This window comes from Prenolepis imparis, unplaced genomic scaffold (genome assembly GCF_030444845.1).
Source record: "Prenolepis imparis isolate NDT839.2.m4 unplaced genomic scaffold, iyPreImpa1.0 SCAF_4, whole genome shotgun sequence".
Lineage (NCBI taxonomy): Eukaryota > Metazoa > Arthropoda > Insecta > Hymenoptera > Formicidae > Prenolepis > Prenolepis imparis.
Window position 1 is genome coordinate 6871791 of NW_028141162.1, and position 17513 is coordinate 6889303.

Consider the following 17513-nt stretch of genomic DNA (forward strand, 5'->3'; position numbering starts at 1 on the left):
CCTAATTATTTTCGTGCAACGAAATTATCTCATCATTTCGTCCTATGTCTGACTTAATCTAAACTTAATTCCTTGAATGCGTAATAAGTATAATTTACAGTGTATCTTATACTTTTATATATATATACATATATATATATAATATATATAAAATATATATATAAAAAATATATATATAAAAGTATAAGATACACTGTAAATTATACTCATTACGCATTCAAGGAGTTAAGTTTAGATTAAGTCAGACATAGGATGAAATAATGAGATAATTTCATGCACAAAAATAATTAGGCGAAATTCTTTATATATATATAATATATACAATATGTATGTATAAGATACACTGTAAATTATACTCATTACGCATTCAAGGAGTTAAGTTTAGATTAGGTCAGACATAGAAATAATGAGATAATTTTGTTGTACGAAAATAATTAGGCGAAATTCTTTGTATCTATATAATATATATATATATTATATAGATATAATATATATTATATATATATTATATAGAGATATAAAGAATTTCACCTAATTATTTTCGTGCAATGAAATTATCTCATTATTTCGTCCTATGTCTGACTTAATCTATACTTAACTCCTTGAATGCGTAATGAGTATAATTTACAGTGTATCTTATATATATACACTAGCGGATCCTGACGTCGATAGCTCTTTAATGTTTGTTTTTCTTTATTTATATTTTTTAAACAAATTTAGCAAAATTGTTTCTTTTAATTTGCAAGGGGGGGGATTAATCCCCCCCCCCCCAGGATCCGCCAGTGAGAACGTATTACATATCAATATTGTTACAGATCGTTACGTTACACATTCACATAGAGAATGCGCGGATAAATTCGTTGTATAAAACAGTGTCGAATATTTGATAACGAGTCGAATATTTGATAAATGTGTGCAACGTTAAGGTTGAAAATAAAGTGGAATTAGCTATAAGCCTTGATAGAACGAAACTGCACGTCTTATTATTCTCTATTGTTCCTCATTTTTATAATACTAGAACAATACAAGCGCGCGCCATTCTTCGGTTTTATGTTAAAAAATTATATTTAAAAAAAATTATATAAAATTTGTTTAAACTTGATTAATATTTTTTCTTAGAAATTAGCTGATTAAAGCATTAATTTGCTAATTAAATTTTAAAATAATAATATGTTAAAAAATTAAAATAGTAATATGTTGTAAATAATATGTTATAATACCTTATTCTCGATTAATATTTTTTCTTTCTAAAGCTATATCTTTTCGAACGAATCTCTTTCGAGTTTTAATTAATTATTATTAAGTGTGTGTGTCATGTATATAGTATCGCGCGCTCGCTATTAGAGTGAAGTTGCCGATGTTTGTAGAATAGCGGCCATTACCGAAACGCCGCGAGTATCAGGCAGTTGGAGCTGCGTCCCGCTGTGATTAATTAGTAAGGATAATCGTTAGAAACGATTTCGAACCTTTGCATTGTAATATTTATCAATCGCATATCATAATTTCAACGCTAATATGTAGTCGCAATTGTTCGAAACGCATATTTCGCGAAAAATTCGATGCAAAATCTCTTACCAACATAACCCAACTAAATCTGTTGTCGTGCGCGCGAATGTGTTGCGATCCGTGGATATATTTATCGTTAATTCTAGTTTACATATTTATATTGTGTATGTTATAATGCGAAATAATAAGATTATTCTAATATGTATGTATTTTATTTGTTACAGATAGCATGGCGATACACAGTGCGATTCACGCGTCGTGTCGGGAGTGCCGTGTAAAGTGTCGCGCGTCGGGAGTGCCGTGTAAAGTTTCGGGCAATCGTAATTATTCGTGTTTTCGTGAATGTCGTGAGTGCTACCATGGACCAAGAGAGGAGGAGGAGGCCCAGGGAGGCATCGGGCGACATCGGGGCAACTGTGAGGTATGCAAAATAAAACATTTTTTCTAAATTGCATTGTTTATGAGATATTCGACACATACATATGTATAACATAATTTGAATATTTTGTTTTCAGATCAATGTGCTGTGTACTACAACTCCGCTATTGCACGTATCGGTGAGTGAGAAATTGTTTATTTTATATTTCTATAGCAGTAATGTGGGTATATATAATATGTTGAACATATTAAAATAGTAACATATATGTTTTAAATAATATGTTATAATATCTTATCTGCGATTAATATTTTTTGACAAAAATCAGCTGATAATTGTCAAAAATATTAATCGAATTTAAAATATTATAACATCCCTTTCTAAAAAAGGCATGTTAAGTCGATTCTCGCGAGTATTGTTGCATCTTTTCCGCGATGCTGATTGACTGTTTCGATTCGCATTGTGCGTTATATTTGTAGCATCGAGAGGCTGTCATCGCGAGGGTTAGTAGTTTAACAGTTTGTTCAAAATAAAATAAAATAAAATAATATGTTTGAAATAATATGTTATAATATTTTATCCGCAATTAATATTTTTTGACAAAAATCAGCTGATAACTGTCAAAAATATTAATCGAGTTTAAAGTATTATAACATATTATTTAAAACTAATATTATTATTTTATTTTATTTTATTTTGAACAAACTGTTAAACTGCTAACCCTCGCGATGAGAGCCTCTCGATGCTACGAATATAACGCACAACGCGAATCTTGACAGCCAATGAGCATCGCGGAGAAGCGACAACAATAAACTTCGATATATGCAAGTATCGACTTTACATATCTTTTTTAGAAAAGGACATTAAACAGATCTCGCGTTTTGAAAGAGTTTTAATCCCCTTTTCTCGCTATTTGGTTACCTAGGAAGAAAATAGCATTCCCATTCCCTTTTCAGAGCATCGTGACGCAGTGCGATCGATACGTATCGCGTCGCGATGACTATTTAAACATATTTTATATATTTATTTTACGTGTTTATATATTGGTGTAAGCTGTATTTAGAGCGCGAATTTAGAGAATTCTTGTGCGAGTTGTACGAACAGACATAAGACGTGAATTTCGAATCAATATATAAAATAAGGAACCACCCCCCCCCCCCCGAGATGGTTACGAGCTCACTCTTTCGCAACAAAGTTGGAAACGTATATCAAATATTATCTATATAAAGAAGTAGTGTAAATTTAATTGTGAAAAGTTATTGCACATTTTTTCCCTCTCGTCATCCCCTTTTTTCCTTTTCAATCAAAGTTACATAGGTAACTGATGTATGCGTTTTTTCGCTTTCTGACATGTTCTGATTTCGCGAACATTTTATTTCACATTACTTATTACATTCGCTTGCCTCTCTTATACCAAACAACATTATAAATATATTATTTGTGTAACGTCGTTTCGGAGCATTTTGATAATTTTATATCTTATATACGAACAAGTGAAACATTCAATTTCTCATATGACCATTATGAGGTGTAAGTTTTTTGGTAATAATTAATTCTATCTTAATATTAATAGTGACTCTACTGCAGAATTATCCAATTAATACGGTGAAGGTGAATAATTCAGTATCATTAATAATTGAGATAACATATCTGTGTGTGCTAATATATCGTACAATATGTGTATGTATGTATGTATATACATATGGATATGTATTGTGTATAATAATTTTAGACTCTCCTATGCACATATACATATGCGCATCATTAATTTAAATATATAAATGAAAGTGGCTTCATTGAACGTTTTGCATGTTTTACGTGATTATTGCCCACAATCTATTTTATTTCTCGTATAAATAATAGAGAGGAAAATTATATGCAAAGTTTCCTCTATATTCGAAATAATCTGCGCGTCTCTAAATTACATATAGAGACGATTATACATACTAATATTTTAAATTTTATGAAATAAGATTAATTGAGCCTTTTCATCTTCGATTTTCAAATCCCTGAGACATTAGATAGAAAGTTATGAACAATTTCAAACTTATCTTTATCTCCTTTAAATATCGAAACATTTTCAACGTTAAAAGAGTCGTGATGAAAAATACTCTTACGTCTCTCCTTTTCGTTTTTGATTGGACAAACATAAATAAAAGGGTCGTGTCAGAACGTTCGAGTAAACGTAACGTAATGTATCGCGAGGTTGCATTGCACTGGCGTGGATAAAATATATTTTTACAGCAGGACCGGACCTTCACGTCAGTTACAGACGTACTTCGCCGTGATTGTAGCGCTTTTATCGTTTTTACGAGCTTTCTCTCTTTCTATCTCTTTTTTCCCTCTCTCCCCTTCTTACTCTGTGTGTATATGTGGGTGTGTGTTAACTCCCTTTTCCTCATGTACGAAACCTTCGTATGCACACGTTGCACACGCAGTCAATTGAAACGCAAACACGATAAGCGCCGTCGATGCGCGACCTGTGACAGATCTCACCGTAAATCGTATACTCGCATCGCTAAACGCGACATTTTTCTAGTTTTAGCGCTCGCGAAATTACTTGTTTCGCGTGTGCCGTTCTTTATACAAATAATCCTTCAACATGAATGTTCTACAAATTGTACAAATTTCCGTTACAAGCAACTGCAAAAATTATCAAAATATCATAATCTATTGTTTCAAAAATCTTGTCTATCTGACAAAAGACATCGTAGCACAAATTTTATTTTAGTGTAACAGAACAGAACAGAATTGTCTTGCCGGTTGATCATATAAAATCGAGATATATAATTAATACATTCGAATTATCGAATAAACAAGATTTTTTAAGATAAAAAATACATATCTAAAGATATACAAATTAAATGACACGAAAACATTTTTTTATATTATGTATTTAAAAATACACAAAAATTATATTATTCTAATAAGTTCAATTCTATCAAAAGATAAAAATAAAAGATAGCGTGTAATACATATATATGTATATTATATGTATTGGCTATTCAACATGCTTTGCATAAGAGCACGTAATATTTGGCTTTTATCTGCGACATCGGGCGAATTATACTGTCGTGATATAAATGATCTAGGAAGATGATATAATGTTTGATTATTAATAGATGATAGAGTGTATTTTAATTTTATATATCGCGCTTTAGTAACAAAGTACATACACAAAAGCATATAAACGTTGATGAAAACTATGAAATTACGATATGTTTGTCTTATTATGGAATGGCACAACAAGATCGCATTCTGGTATTGTGCATCCGATCGTAGCAAAATGGATATAGACACATTACACGCCCCCGCTTAGCCATCGTAGAAAATGTCGCAACCAGGATTGCGTTCTACCATCCTCTAGGAGTTACAAGATTGGTCAGGTATAGGCAAGGCTTTACGGAAGCTGCTCTAATTCACATGAGAGACAGTAAAGAAAATGATTGCATCTCCTTTATAAAGAATTATTTTAACTAAAATGATAAAGTGATTAATATATAAAACATAATAATATCTTTAGGGTAAAAAAATGCTACTTTATGCTTTAATATAAATATTATATAATGTATAATATATACAATATATAAAAATCAAATTATGTTAGCTTAAGACAAAGAAAAATGTTAACTTTTTCAGAATCACGCATTATTATCTGATAAGAACGAGAAACTCGGTTATGTTATCTAGGGGAATGAAAACCCACCTCTCAATTCTGTCAATTTCCTCCCTCTTTCATTTCTCACCTATATCCTCTCTCTCTCTACAAATAGCTCCGGATCAAACCCCCGTAATCCTCATTCACATTCGTTTCGTCTCATTCATTTGTATGCGCTATCTCGCCCGATGGTGTGGATGTCGCTTAAAGGTCCACATGCTCCATGAAACCGGGGCCCGCAGCACGAGATACCCGCGGCTGCCTTTTATTAGCGCGACAAACATAGGGAAGGGATTTATTTGTAACGCCGCGTGGCACATCGCGGATTCGCGACCGCGTCCATTTCCAGGTAATAAAATCGCGACAAACTGATTTCGATCAAAGCCGGGGAGAGAGAACCGGTCGACCGGCTAAACCCTTTAAAATCCTCTCGGGCGCATCGAGCATTTTCAATGCTTTGCGTGTACTACGGCAGATAAAAGTTCCGCGGGCTATGTTACGCGTCGTATCGGCCGCGTTTCCGTCGTTTGGGTTCACGTCGAACACGCGTGAGTAAGAGGGAGAGTGAAAAGGGGCCATAATCCCTCCGCAAAGTCGATCGTTTTTGTTGCCCCCGGCCCGTTTCTACGCGTTAAACTCGAGTTATTTGCATATTTCGAGAGAGAGAGTTGCTCTCGCAGAAATTTGATTGCTCTCACGCATCGACGGATATTAATTCATATTCGCCTCCCCGCCAGCTCGTCGATTACCGTCCGGTTGGTTAATCGCTCGCTTCACCGTTATTTATCCGGCTTGTTAGTTCTCTCGCATATTAACGATAATTAGTGGCTCGCTAGAAATTCCTTAACTGCAGTGTGCCCGCTGTTAAATGCACATAAACAGCGAGGCACGTGCGCGAGCGTTCAAAAATCACGCGCTTATTCCCGAATTACGTACACCGGGAGTCATTTCACCGAATGCATTTGACGGGGATAATCAAGATACAACCGGTTCGGTTTTGCAACTGGTTCGTTGCTCGCGCAAGCGGCGTGATAACACCGGTAACCATTATGTCCAATTGCTCTAATTGCTCGGAAAGTTCGTCGCTCGACGACCGAGCGTTTCGGTCGAGCGTGTATGTCGTGATTCACGGAAGTATATATTCTCTCGTAAAGAAAAAAGGAAAAAAAAACTTGACGTCTTAATTGCTCGGCAATAACGCGACGCAGGACTCCCGCGCATGATATAATAATAACCATAAGTGCCTCTCTCATTAGCGGCTCAAGTTCCTCATTCAAATAGCTGCCGCTTCATATACCGATCCAGTTTAACCCCCCGGTCTTAAGAAAGGTCCTATTAGTCTCGCCACCTGCCGCCAGCATCCCCTCCTTCGCGAGGATCATTGCGTGCGAGTTAAGCGAGTTATGCCGGTAATTAAATGCAGCGGAATTGAATGCGTCCCCCGACGCAGGAGCTAATCGACATCTCGCGAAGTGCGCCTTGTCGAGTAATTCGACGACACGTCGCGTCGGCGCGAATTACCCGAAACCTGAAAATTATGTCGCAATAGCGCGGCTGATGACGAAACTTATAAAGTAATATAATATAAAAAATATTAGAAAATATAAAAATAATATAAATTAAAAATAATAAAATATCTTACAAAGTACCGGCTTTTATGGAAAATTGAAAAGCAAAGCACAGCTTTCATTTCACGATGTATTCTCCTCTATTATTTTACCATTCCACTTATATATGTACACTTCTCTTTTATCATTTGTACTCTCTCAACTGACATATGTTTATATTTCCATCGTTTTCGCGATACTACTCTGCGTATTGACGAGCGAAATATTCTCTCTCTTTTGTCCGTATTACAATAACAATTTTAAAACATTCTTTTTTTGGCTCTTTATAATCTAGCTCTTGATGATACTCAAAGTACGGAAGAAATTAATAAATCCGCGATGCATATCGCTCTGTACTCGCGTAACTGACGTTATTTATTTCATGTCTTTCGCGATCGCTCATCGCTCACGACCCCGAGCGTCCTCGATTTTGCTCAACGGAGATTGCATTTAATTAAAACGCATGGTAGCCCGGCTTGTTTTCGAGGCCGCATCGGGATTAATAAGTCATACACTGTTACGCGTGCACAACGACGGTCATTTTACATACATGGCGCGCTTGATTGTAAATCGTAAAGTATATTACGGGGTCTCTTTCACTCTCTCTCTCTCTCCCTCTCTCTCCCCGATAAAGCGTAGTCGCGATTATCGTTCGTTACGATGTCACGTTGCTCGACAAAAAGTTTGGTACAATAGCCACCGCAGTTATAATAAATTACTGTCACTCGTCCACATGTATGGCTATATATTCGTACGTGTGTATATGTGCATGCACGGTATATATAGGTGTACCTCTTATCAGCCTGGAATAAAATTCGCCTATTAACCCTTCACGCGAGTTTCGCGTAAAAATCCTATTCGTCTCCCCGCTACATATGTTCCGAACCAAAAGTTATCTTCAAATTGCTGTCACAAAACGCGTCGACATTTTTTTCATCGCGAAAAACGCGCGCGAAAAAGCTATATCCTTTTTGCCATTTGCCGATCTTTTTTTTTTTTTATTTTATTTTGCGCAATCCCATTCGTTTCGGCCGTAACCTTCGCAGGGGATGGACATCTGCATTTAATTACAATCGCGCCTCGACCGCCGCGTGTTTTTACAGAACCGCATACACACACACACACACACACACACACACTCGCGAGTGCGAGGATTAATAAATTACAACGCGCGTCGGTGATGCGGCCGGCATTTTCAACGCGTTCCCCGGGATTAATCCCGAATAATGTCCCGCAAACTGCGCGACACGCGATCGAAAATAAAATGCCGTCGACGCCACAGGCACACTTTTCCTACGCACATCGGCCGGATATTTTTATGGGGTGTACACCGGGTTTTATGGCCCGTGCATCGTGAATCACTGATTCCTAGCAGCCGAATGTGTCCGCGGAGGGTGGGTTCCTCCATCCACCCTCCTCCGCCTCGGAGAAACGAGCGAGCCGTTAACCTGATAGTGCCTTTAAATGCCGTCGTCACGTACGCCAGTTCAAAGCTGCTAACGAATTCCCGGCTGAAATTCGTTGCACGTGAACGGAAATGCGCCCAGCAGCTGCGACGGGAAGCGATCGTGCATTCTTTCGGATTGCGAATGAATCTGCTTCCGCGACCTGTCACTGAAACGGAAGGAAACAGCTATATATCGGAGTAATACTATTCCACTCTTTCGCACGCAATTCGGAAAATATTCACCGTAAACGATAATATGTGTGATTCGAAGTCATTTAAACCAACTGTAAATGTTACTACGAATTTTACGAATGCCCATTACCTCGTTTTATTTCATATTCTCAAATATATCAAACGTAGAGAATTATGCATGTCCCCATGTAATCCATGTATATGTATGATTAAGTATCCATGTATTAATGGATACAGATTACATATTACATCAGCGATGAAAAATTTATCATCATTTATCACCGTGTATTTATCGCTATTATTTTTTTAAACGAGCAACGATAATCATGACGATTAAGCGAAAACTGAAATGTCACGCGCGGAGTATATCGATTAAAGATCGAAAATGCAATAAATGCATTTAATCGTCCGATTAAATGACAGAACAATCGTAATGTAATAATTACTGAGGACGATTTGCTTAATCAAAGCACCGAACGGGATGACTATATATGTATATAGGCACACAATATGTACATGTGTATGTGATTCACCCCCCGCCAACGATTGTGTAGAGAGCAATCCGGGAGAGAGAGGATGGCACGTCTGGAACAGCCCGAGATTAATGGCTGGCCAAATGCGTGGAGTGTATGTTGCCGCACTTTGTGCGTCGTCCAGGCCTATATTGCCCATCCCCCGTTTCCCCCTTTTCCTCCGTCCACCGCTTGCCGCTTTTACGTAGATAAATGCGAACGATATGGAAGACTCGCGCAAACTCCCATCGTGAACAAGCCTGCGCTGCTGTTCCCGTGCTATGAGCCGTTGTAAATGAACATAGAGAGAGCTAGATGGTTGATTTCGTCCTTTTATATAATGACAATACGCGCGTTACGAAAATTGAGTTTGACAGTTGCGTCGTAAAGTTAATCTACTCGATTAGCTCGCCAATAAGCTTGGCATTTAAGTATCACGGAATATGTAGCCTCAATAATTTTCTCCGGTGTAGGTGGAAAACAAGAAAGTACTTTCTCCGATGTCTATCGGAGGTAATATTGGGGCCCGTCACGTCGGTAAATCTATTACGCGATGCATCTACCTTCGCACGGAAGTAAGTTAGCGAACTGGGGCATCAGATATAAGCGGAAGAGATCGTCGGGGAGAGTTTAGACAAGGTGGAGGCGCAAGGAAGGCGTTGATACCCATTATTTCGCCGTTATATTTGTTCTTCGTCATTTCCACGAGTCGGATCGACCGCGAGATGAACTACTGATACTAGCTCATACGACGCATAAGATCCGATCGCTTTATCGAGGCCTGAACAGTAGAAGGGTACTTTGTAATAAAAAGTTTCTTTCCTCCTGAATAAATAGGGCGGCGCGTTCAGCGAAGAAGATAGCATTATAGGGATGATTCTTTTGAGGCTGTGCGTGATGTCATGCGTAGACTAGTCACGCGGCATAAATCATGATGTTTCATGCATGCGCGTCACATTCTTCCCCAATACTGTCGCGCTTTAACTTTAAAAGTTCTGTCCCACCCCGGTCGACGGGAGGAAAACTACTTGTTCGTATCGTTTCTTCGAGCCACACGTATTCTCACCCCTTTTGCATTTTACTTTATCGAGATTATTCATGCGTAGCGATTGCCAGGACGTCATTAAAAATTCAATAAAGGTTATAGAAGCCGTAATGAATGCGTCCCGGTATCTTTTCTGGTACGTCCGTTTTATTTATCGTCGCGCTGGACTTATATATACGTCATCTGTCAGAAAAATAATAAGATAAAGTATTATATAGCTTCGAGAGGGTAGCTGGCCATTGTACTTATGTACGTCGTTCTCAGCGCGATAGAGGGAAGTCCATCGGGCAGACATGTGGAAGCAGGGATCTGCAAAATTTGTTTTCGTCGCGTTTTCGCCGAAAGCGGAAGAGTCTTGCGCGCGTAAAACACGTGCTCGACAACGACGTTAGCGGAATTATCATTGGTTTCGCGGTCGCGTCCATGCGGGACCAATTTCGCGCGACGCTAATTGTCGACAGTCGGCGGACACGCGGGCACATTACCTTTCCCCTCGTATTTAGTTATCCCCGGCGAATCAATGAGACAAATTTCGAGGGTAAATACAGCGGCGTGCGGCGCGACGCTCGTTGCATTAAATCAAAATACATTATTCAAAACGTATTATTCGCGTTCTCTCTAACTGCGAACGTGATAAAACGCGAATTCGCTTGTTGATAAAACAACGCGGGGTCCACGCGACAGCGTGTGGAACCTCATGGAACCCCCCCCGGTCGCCATGGAATCGTTCCGTGCGTTTCTGTTTTCCTTTACTTGCTGTTTGTCCGGCTGGTGACTGATCGATATTGTTAATAACGTTATCGTTTGTACAGCACCGTGCGATGTATGTATGTATGTATGTACGATTATTACAGCTGTAACGATCGCTATCAGCTATTGCCAAGGTATTGTAACGTATTTCGCGGAATTTACGGGACACGTAAATGTTTCGTATCATTAGAAAGTAAAATTAGCATGCCGTAGTTCTCGAACTCCAACGGCGAAATGCGATTTAACTTTTGAAAAGGAGGGTATTAAGCTTTTACACGACAATGACTGGTGTGGTGGGTTGTTCTCTGCGCTATGCAATGAGATTGTAATGTTTCAGAAACAGTTTATGTTTTGCTACTTTTTAAGTAGCTGGCAGTTTGTTATATTTCCCTCAAAAGGAAAACAGAGACAAGTGTAATCAATTAAACATGTTTATAAACTACGTTTATTTATTGTTGAATTTACTTATGACTTAATCCCCTTTTCTCTACGTGTCTCTAGAAAAAAAATACTTTCCACCATTCTCTTCGTCCTAATAATACAAAAAAGTAGAATTTGTAAGTCTTTGAAAGTGAGACAATTGAAATTGAGATGCCATATGATTAAAATTCTCCTCGTCGTAAGAAAAAAACGCGCAGTCGCTGTTTTCTTTCTATTACACAAGCGGCATTTGTGGAAATTGAATTTCGTGTCGGACATCTTCCAAAGTTACCGGACAATTTTGTCGGACGATAAAATCTGCCAGCGCGATAAAAGCTTATTCTCGTTTCATCAGAAAAAAAGCGCGAAGTTATCTATACGCTACGAAAGTTCTCAGGGATTCGACTCAACGATGGATCCGCCGACAATGCCTTGTCAGTGCATGTTCTCGTACGTGGCGAAACGTGGGAAAGGGCGCGGGTGTTCAAAGTACCGACGGCAAAGGGGAATCTTAAAAAGAGATTGTGAAACCCCCGGAAAGGGCGGAAGGGAGGAAGGGGGAAGGAGGGACGGATGCACACACACGAGACTGGGAATACGAGCGATATTGCCGCAGCGCGAAATTTTCGACGTTTGGCACGTAACTGCGTACTTTATATAGAAAAAGCTTTCTACTTTACTGGTTGCTGTATACTCGCGAGTCGCCCCGTAAGTCTCGCGCAGCTTTATTGCACATTCCGGCACTTTCCTCTTCGTTTCTATCGCGCGCTCCCGCATCTATCGCGACGGAGGCGGTGGTTCGCGCGATTGCACGGATAGGGAATGCCGGGAAGGTAGGACGTTCACCATCCGCTGCACTTATTCAAGTTTTCAAGGATACCGAACATTCGGTAATTGCGAAAGTTTTACGCCTTAAATTCCGGCTCACTCGACTCTACTCTATACCGTCTCGTCGCTCTAATTCCTCGAGGTTCGTCTCTCCGTAGAATGGATTTCAATGCCGCGGCATTGAATTACGCGGATACGCGAAAGAACGTACAGACAGATGTTAATATCATGAGAAATACAATTCCGCATTTCCTCGAGCTAAATTGGTCGAACAGTCCCGCGTATTCCCCGAGAGATTCTCGCTGTTATTTTTATTTTATTCCGCCGTCGTTACTTTTCCACGTTGAAGTTTTCGACCTTGACGACGACGCGGCTTCTTAACGACTTTGCCGCTAAATCCGCTCGAGAAATTTGCATCGTTGATTTCTTTTCCTTTTTCTCTCTCTCAAACATGATATTAACCGAAACATTTTTCCCTTTTCGCAATATTGGAATTCCGGTATTAACGTTCTCGTGAGATTGTTGTCTTTTTTTTTCGAACGTCCTGCTTGTTTTTCCCTCCCGTTAATTTCGTTGACGTTTCTTACGACGGGCAAAAAAGTCGCTGATCACCGAGTTATGGCACTATCCTCCGAAGCTTTCGAGGATCGAAACCTTACCGCCGTGTCACGCCAGTAATGACAGGCGAATCAGACTTTTTGCCCGGAAATCCAAGATAGAAGTGTTTCGTTCATTTTTTTTCAGCGTTCTCTCTTCCTCTCTTTCCGTTCTTCTTCTTATTTACGGGAAGCGGAAACGAAAGTTGGGGACGAAAAAGAGCGCGAGGATTGACTGTTTCAGCGACATATACTTATTGTTAGCGAAGGATAGAAATTCGGTGACAGCGTCGGTCGACAAATCGCACATCGGTCGCAATCAAGAACTTTTCTATCAGGAAACTTATAGGAAAAAAGAAATAACGGAGGAATGATTAAAGGCGGACTCGCCGCTGTCACAGCAACATTTTGACATGTATTTCCGTTGAATTGAGAACCGATTTCTTTCCTTATTTCTGTATTTTTTTTATATAGTATCTCGTGGAATTTTCTATTTAACATTGTCGGATTATGCCTCCATCAATTATTGATTCTAGTTGTTAAGAATCCGACGAGAAAGAATAAAGAGAGTGTAAATACCAAAGTTATAAATACGAAATCGTGGAAAATTGGAAAAGTTTTGACTTAGTGCATCGACCATCGTTGATATGTCACCGACCAATCGTTAAAGGCGAACACTGGACCGGTGTTATCGCAGGAAGAAAAATTCTCATCGGTTATCGCGGTGTCCCAGCTCCCATTACTTCCAGGCGGCTACGAAAGCCGTACGTTTATTCGGTTGACCGCTGATATATTTGACCCGGTTTAAATTATCTAATTTCCGTATATGTTTTACGGATTTCAATGAATTATTATGTAAAATCTATATATCTACGCGCGAGATTTCGGTGTGTACTTGTAGTATTTTAAAAATATATAAGTATAGTAATAATTCTTTTTAGCATTTAGCGTTTATTATATCGAAAATATAGCGTGGAGATACATCATACATATAAAATAAGATGGTGAGCATATTTTAATTTGTGTGAGGAAAATTGTCTTTTACAAAAAAATATCACAAAAGCGAACGATGGCCTCTGAAGGGGGTAGACAACTTTGACAAGCGAAAAAAAATAAAAAAAACACGGATTTATAATCTAGAAAAGTGTCTCTATGTGTCGAAAACAAATTTTAAAAAAATTTGTTTTTTTAATTTTATTGAATTTAATGCAATTTTGCATTTTTTGCAACCAAAATATTTTTTTTATTCAGAATTTTTTTTCGAAATTCAGCTTCCGACACATTTTAGATACTGTTTTTAAGAACATGTAAAGAATTTAAAAATTTTTCAAGATTTCATGTCCACCGAACGAAAAAAAATCTTTCTCTTTCATATTACATCAATAACTCCTGTTTTTATTAATATTTTTAAATCTTTTTAATCTTTTTAATCTTATTAATCTTTTTTTTAAATAACCATAAAAGAATACAGAATTATGTGCCAAAGTTTCAGATAGAGTTTCTTATTTCTTAAATAATTAACTTGAAAGAAAGATCGATTTTTTCGCTTGTCAAAACTGTCTACCCCCTTAAATTATACGGCGATGAAAACGATCCGGCAAAGAGACAACGTATAGATCGGATGTTACATCGAATTACATTGTTCCATGAATCCCAGCCGTTCTCTCATTTCGCCGCTTGATTTATCGTCGTGTTACTTTAAGCGACGTTTTAAAGTATTGCACGTCGATCCTGTATTTTTGTGCCGCACATTTGTATCCGCTCGCGTTCTCTCGTGTAAATAATGTAAAACGGGCGAAATGTTTCGATCGAACGAAAATATGACGGACGAAACGCGTCTCGTAAACCGTTTTTGCAAGCCGTGCCCAGCTCCATTCTGCTTGATCCTTTATGAAATGTTGATGCCCGTCGTCGTAAAATTTCCGAATTGAAAACAGGCAGTCTGTTGCCGGTATCAATGTTCACTTTTACACGAGAGCCGCGTCTATCCTTGTATCCACGGGATGATCCGCTCTGCGAATCATTAAAATATGCTCGTGAAAACACGTTTCATTAATTCGCGAACGATAATTGATATATAATCGATCGAACCTCGCGTTTCGGTCATCCTGCGAATTGACATCCGACAGACTCATTAACCTATCTACGAGCTTTCCTGAATCCCGTAATTGATTTACGACTCGGAATTCCACGCGAATTATTATCGGCGCAGTTCGCAACAGCTATTATATACTCCAAACATCGCATCTTTGAAATTTCAGAACGAACTTAACCGGAAGTAATTGGACAAGTTCCCTCGTAAGGTCCTGTGCCTTCATCCCGTCGTGGTCCTTCGTTCTCGTCGACATAAAGTCTCTCTCGCGTCTAGCCGTCTGTTTCGTTATCGTACATATTCCGCAACGGGTTTCGCCAAATCTTCTCGAGTTGCTAAGCTGCTGATCGGAGATTACGGCAGCTCGCGACATAATGTCAAGTCGATCAGAAGGAGAAAGCCGTGAATTTATTATACCGAATTCGGCGTATCCTTGTTTGGTCAGCTCTCGAGAAGCCCGAAATCACCTGCACAGGCAACCGTCGTCGTTTGCGCGAGCGCGTAAGCCGCCTCGTAATCTCCGCCGCCAAAAGCCGTCCGAACGGGATCGGTACTTCACATCCGATCCGTTTACCGATGCGATTATATTGATCGACCGTATGCCCGTATGGCCGTATCGTCGTGCAGACCGGATCCCTAAGCGCAAAAACTCCACGCAGATCTACGCTCGTTTCGAAACGAAAATGTGATTTCACGAGACTTACAGGGACAGTGTATTATGCTCAAAAGGTAGGAGAGAACGCTTTTTTGAATTCGGAGCTAATCTCGTGTAACTCCCTTCTGGTGTCCTCTCTTCTCTGAAGCAGCCCTCGCGCGCGCGAATAAACTCGTAATTAAAATCGTACTCGGTCGTTCGCGTGTATTTCTACGCCGATTGGACACGAACACGTTCTGCGAGAATTTCAGCTGACGCGGAGGATCCTTCTTCTCATTACATCTACCTAGTCTCCTTTCTGGGATCCTCTTATCCGCCTTTTATCTGCAAATCGTATCACAAGGCAGATTGTTCTTCGGTGATTCATCGATAGATTGGACGCTTTCAATATTACTTGACTCTACATATTATGACATAAACATAATTTTCTCATTCATGCAAATACATGTAAAATATATCATAAGAAGAGTCTTTAGACAAAAATATAAGAGGAGAAAAATTTAAGCAAAATAATAGATGACAAAGTCCGATGTTTCCACGGTATTCATCAAACGCATATAATTATTAAGCTCGCGGCGCGATAATGTTAGGTAATATTTCCACGTACTGTACAAAGAGCTCTCTCACTCTCTCTCTCTTTTGTCACTCGGGTGGCATCCGAGGGGAGTAAGGCAGAGCCCGAAACTCTACGCTCGAAATCATTCCAAGTTACCCGTGTACCGTGAAGGGTGTCGGGTGGCGGAATAAGATCCCGATTACGTTCTACCTTGCTCCGGCTCGTCGGCGAGATTCCTCCGACAGTTGTAGCTTCGGGAACGTCTACGCCCTTCTCTCGTAAGCCCGCGATCTCGCTTACGGTGGACTAGGTTGAGATAAGGGAGAGAAAGGAAAACGGAGAGCGAGAGAGAGAAAGAGAAAAACAGAGAAAGACAGTAAAGAGGGTCTTTTTGAAGCGTAAGGGTGGAGAATTTTCGTCTGGATTCCGTTCGCCTACTACGTCCAGAATCTCGTCAATGCGCGTCTCTCTCGCGAAAACAAGACATTACCGGAAATTGCGGCCACTGTTCTCTCTTCCCGAAATAGCGACATAGGCATAGCGAAATCCTCCGAGTTTTGCGGCGAATATGATAGCATTCGCTGCACACGCACATATCGCGTATAAGTCAAAACACGTATACATACATAATGCCGTCCTCGATTGTGCGCAATCATGTGTGTATGTGTGTCTGTGTGTATTGTACAGCGCATTGCTCGAGTGCATTAATTAAATACATTCCTCTCGCCAGCGGTGCTTTAACTGACCGAATATCCACCACCTTTCATTGTCCACGGAGTTGTCCTATTGTGGCCGGCGAAACGGTCTCTCTGTCGTGCGAAACCTCGTGGGCGGGTGAGAGTTGTTTTGATGAAGCCGCCGCCGTTCAAATTCATTAACGCGGCATTAACGGGGTTTCGTCCACTTCTCGTTACCCCCGCATCCTCCCCCGTTGACGACGTTGCAAGTGACCGGCCGCTGATTTTCGTGCTAACGCACGAACGCCGAGCTTTCGGACGGCATTATTCGCGATTGTCGAGGGATTGCTCGAGCTCGAGCTATACTCGATGTACGAGGCTATGTTTCGCATGCTCTTTCACGTTCGCGTGCCTCTCACTACGTACGGATTATAGGTATTATTTCTCGCGTCGGTTCGCGTTTAAGATTACTCGCCGATCGATACGGCACGTACTGCGAGGTATCCGCACGGTTAACATGTGATTTCTCGCAGAAACATTGCGCTTTCAAGTCCAAGATGCTATCTTTCGCGCTGCGAGAAGTCGAAATATTTCAC

The 17513-nt window shown here is 39.7% G+C and overlaps 1 protein-coding gene across 1 annotated transcript in view; it reads left to right on the top strand.

Annotated features, from left to right (window-relative positions):
• The first annotated feature begins 1736 nt into the window (after positions 1–1736).
• LOC145934978 (protein O-mannosyl-transferase TMTC1-like) overlaps positions 1737–17513 on the top strand; it is a 149085-nt gene continuing 133308 nt past the window's right edge. The window contains exons 1-2 of the mRNA XM_083035934.1: positions 1737–1927; positions 2022–2063. Coding sequence (XP_082892060.1) covers positions 1866–1927; positions 2022–2063 — 104 coding nt within the window. The 5' untranslated portion in view covers positions 1737–1865. The remainder of the gene's footprint in view (positions 1928–2021; positions 2064–17513) is intronic.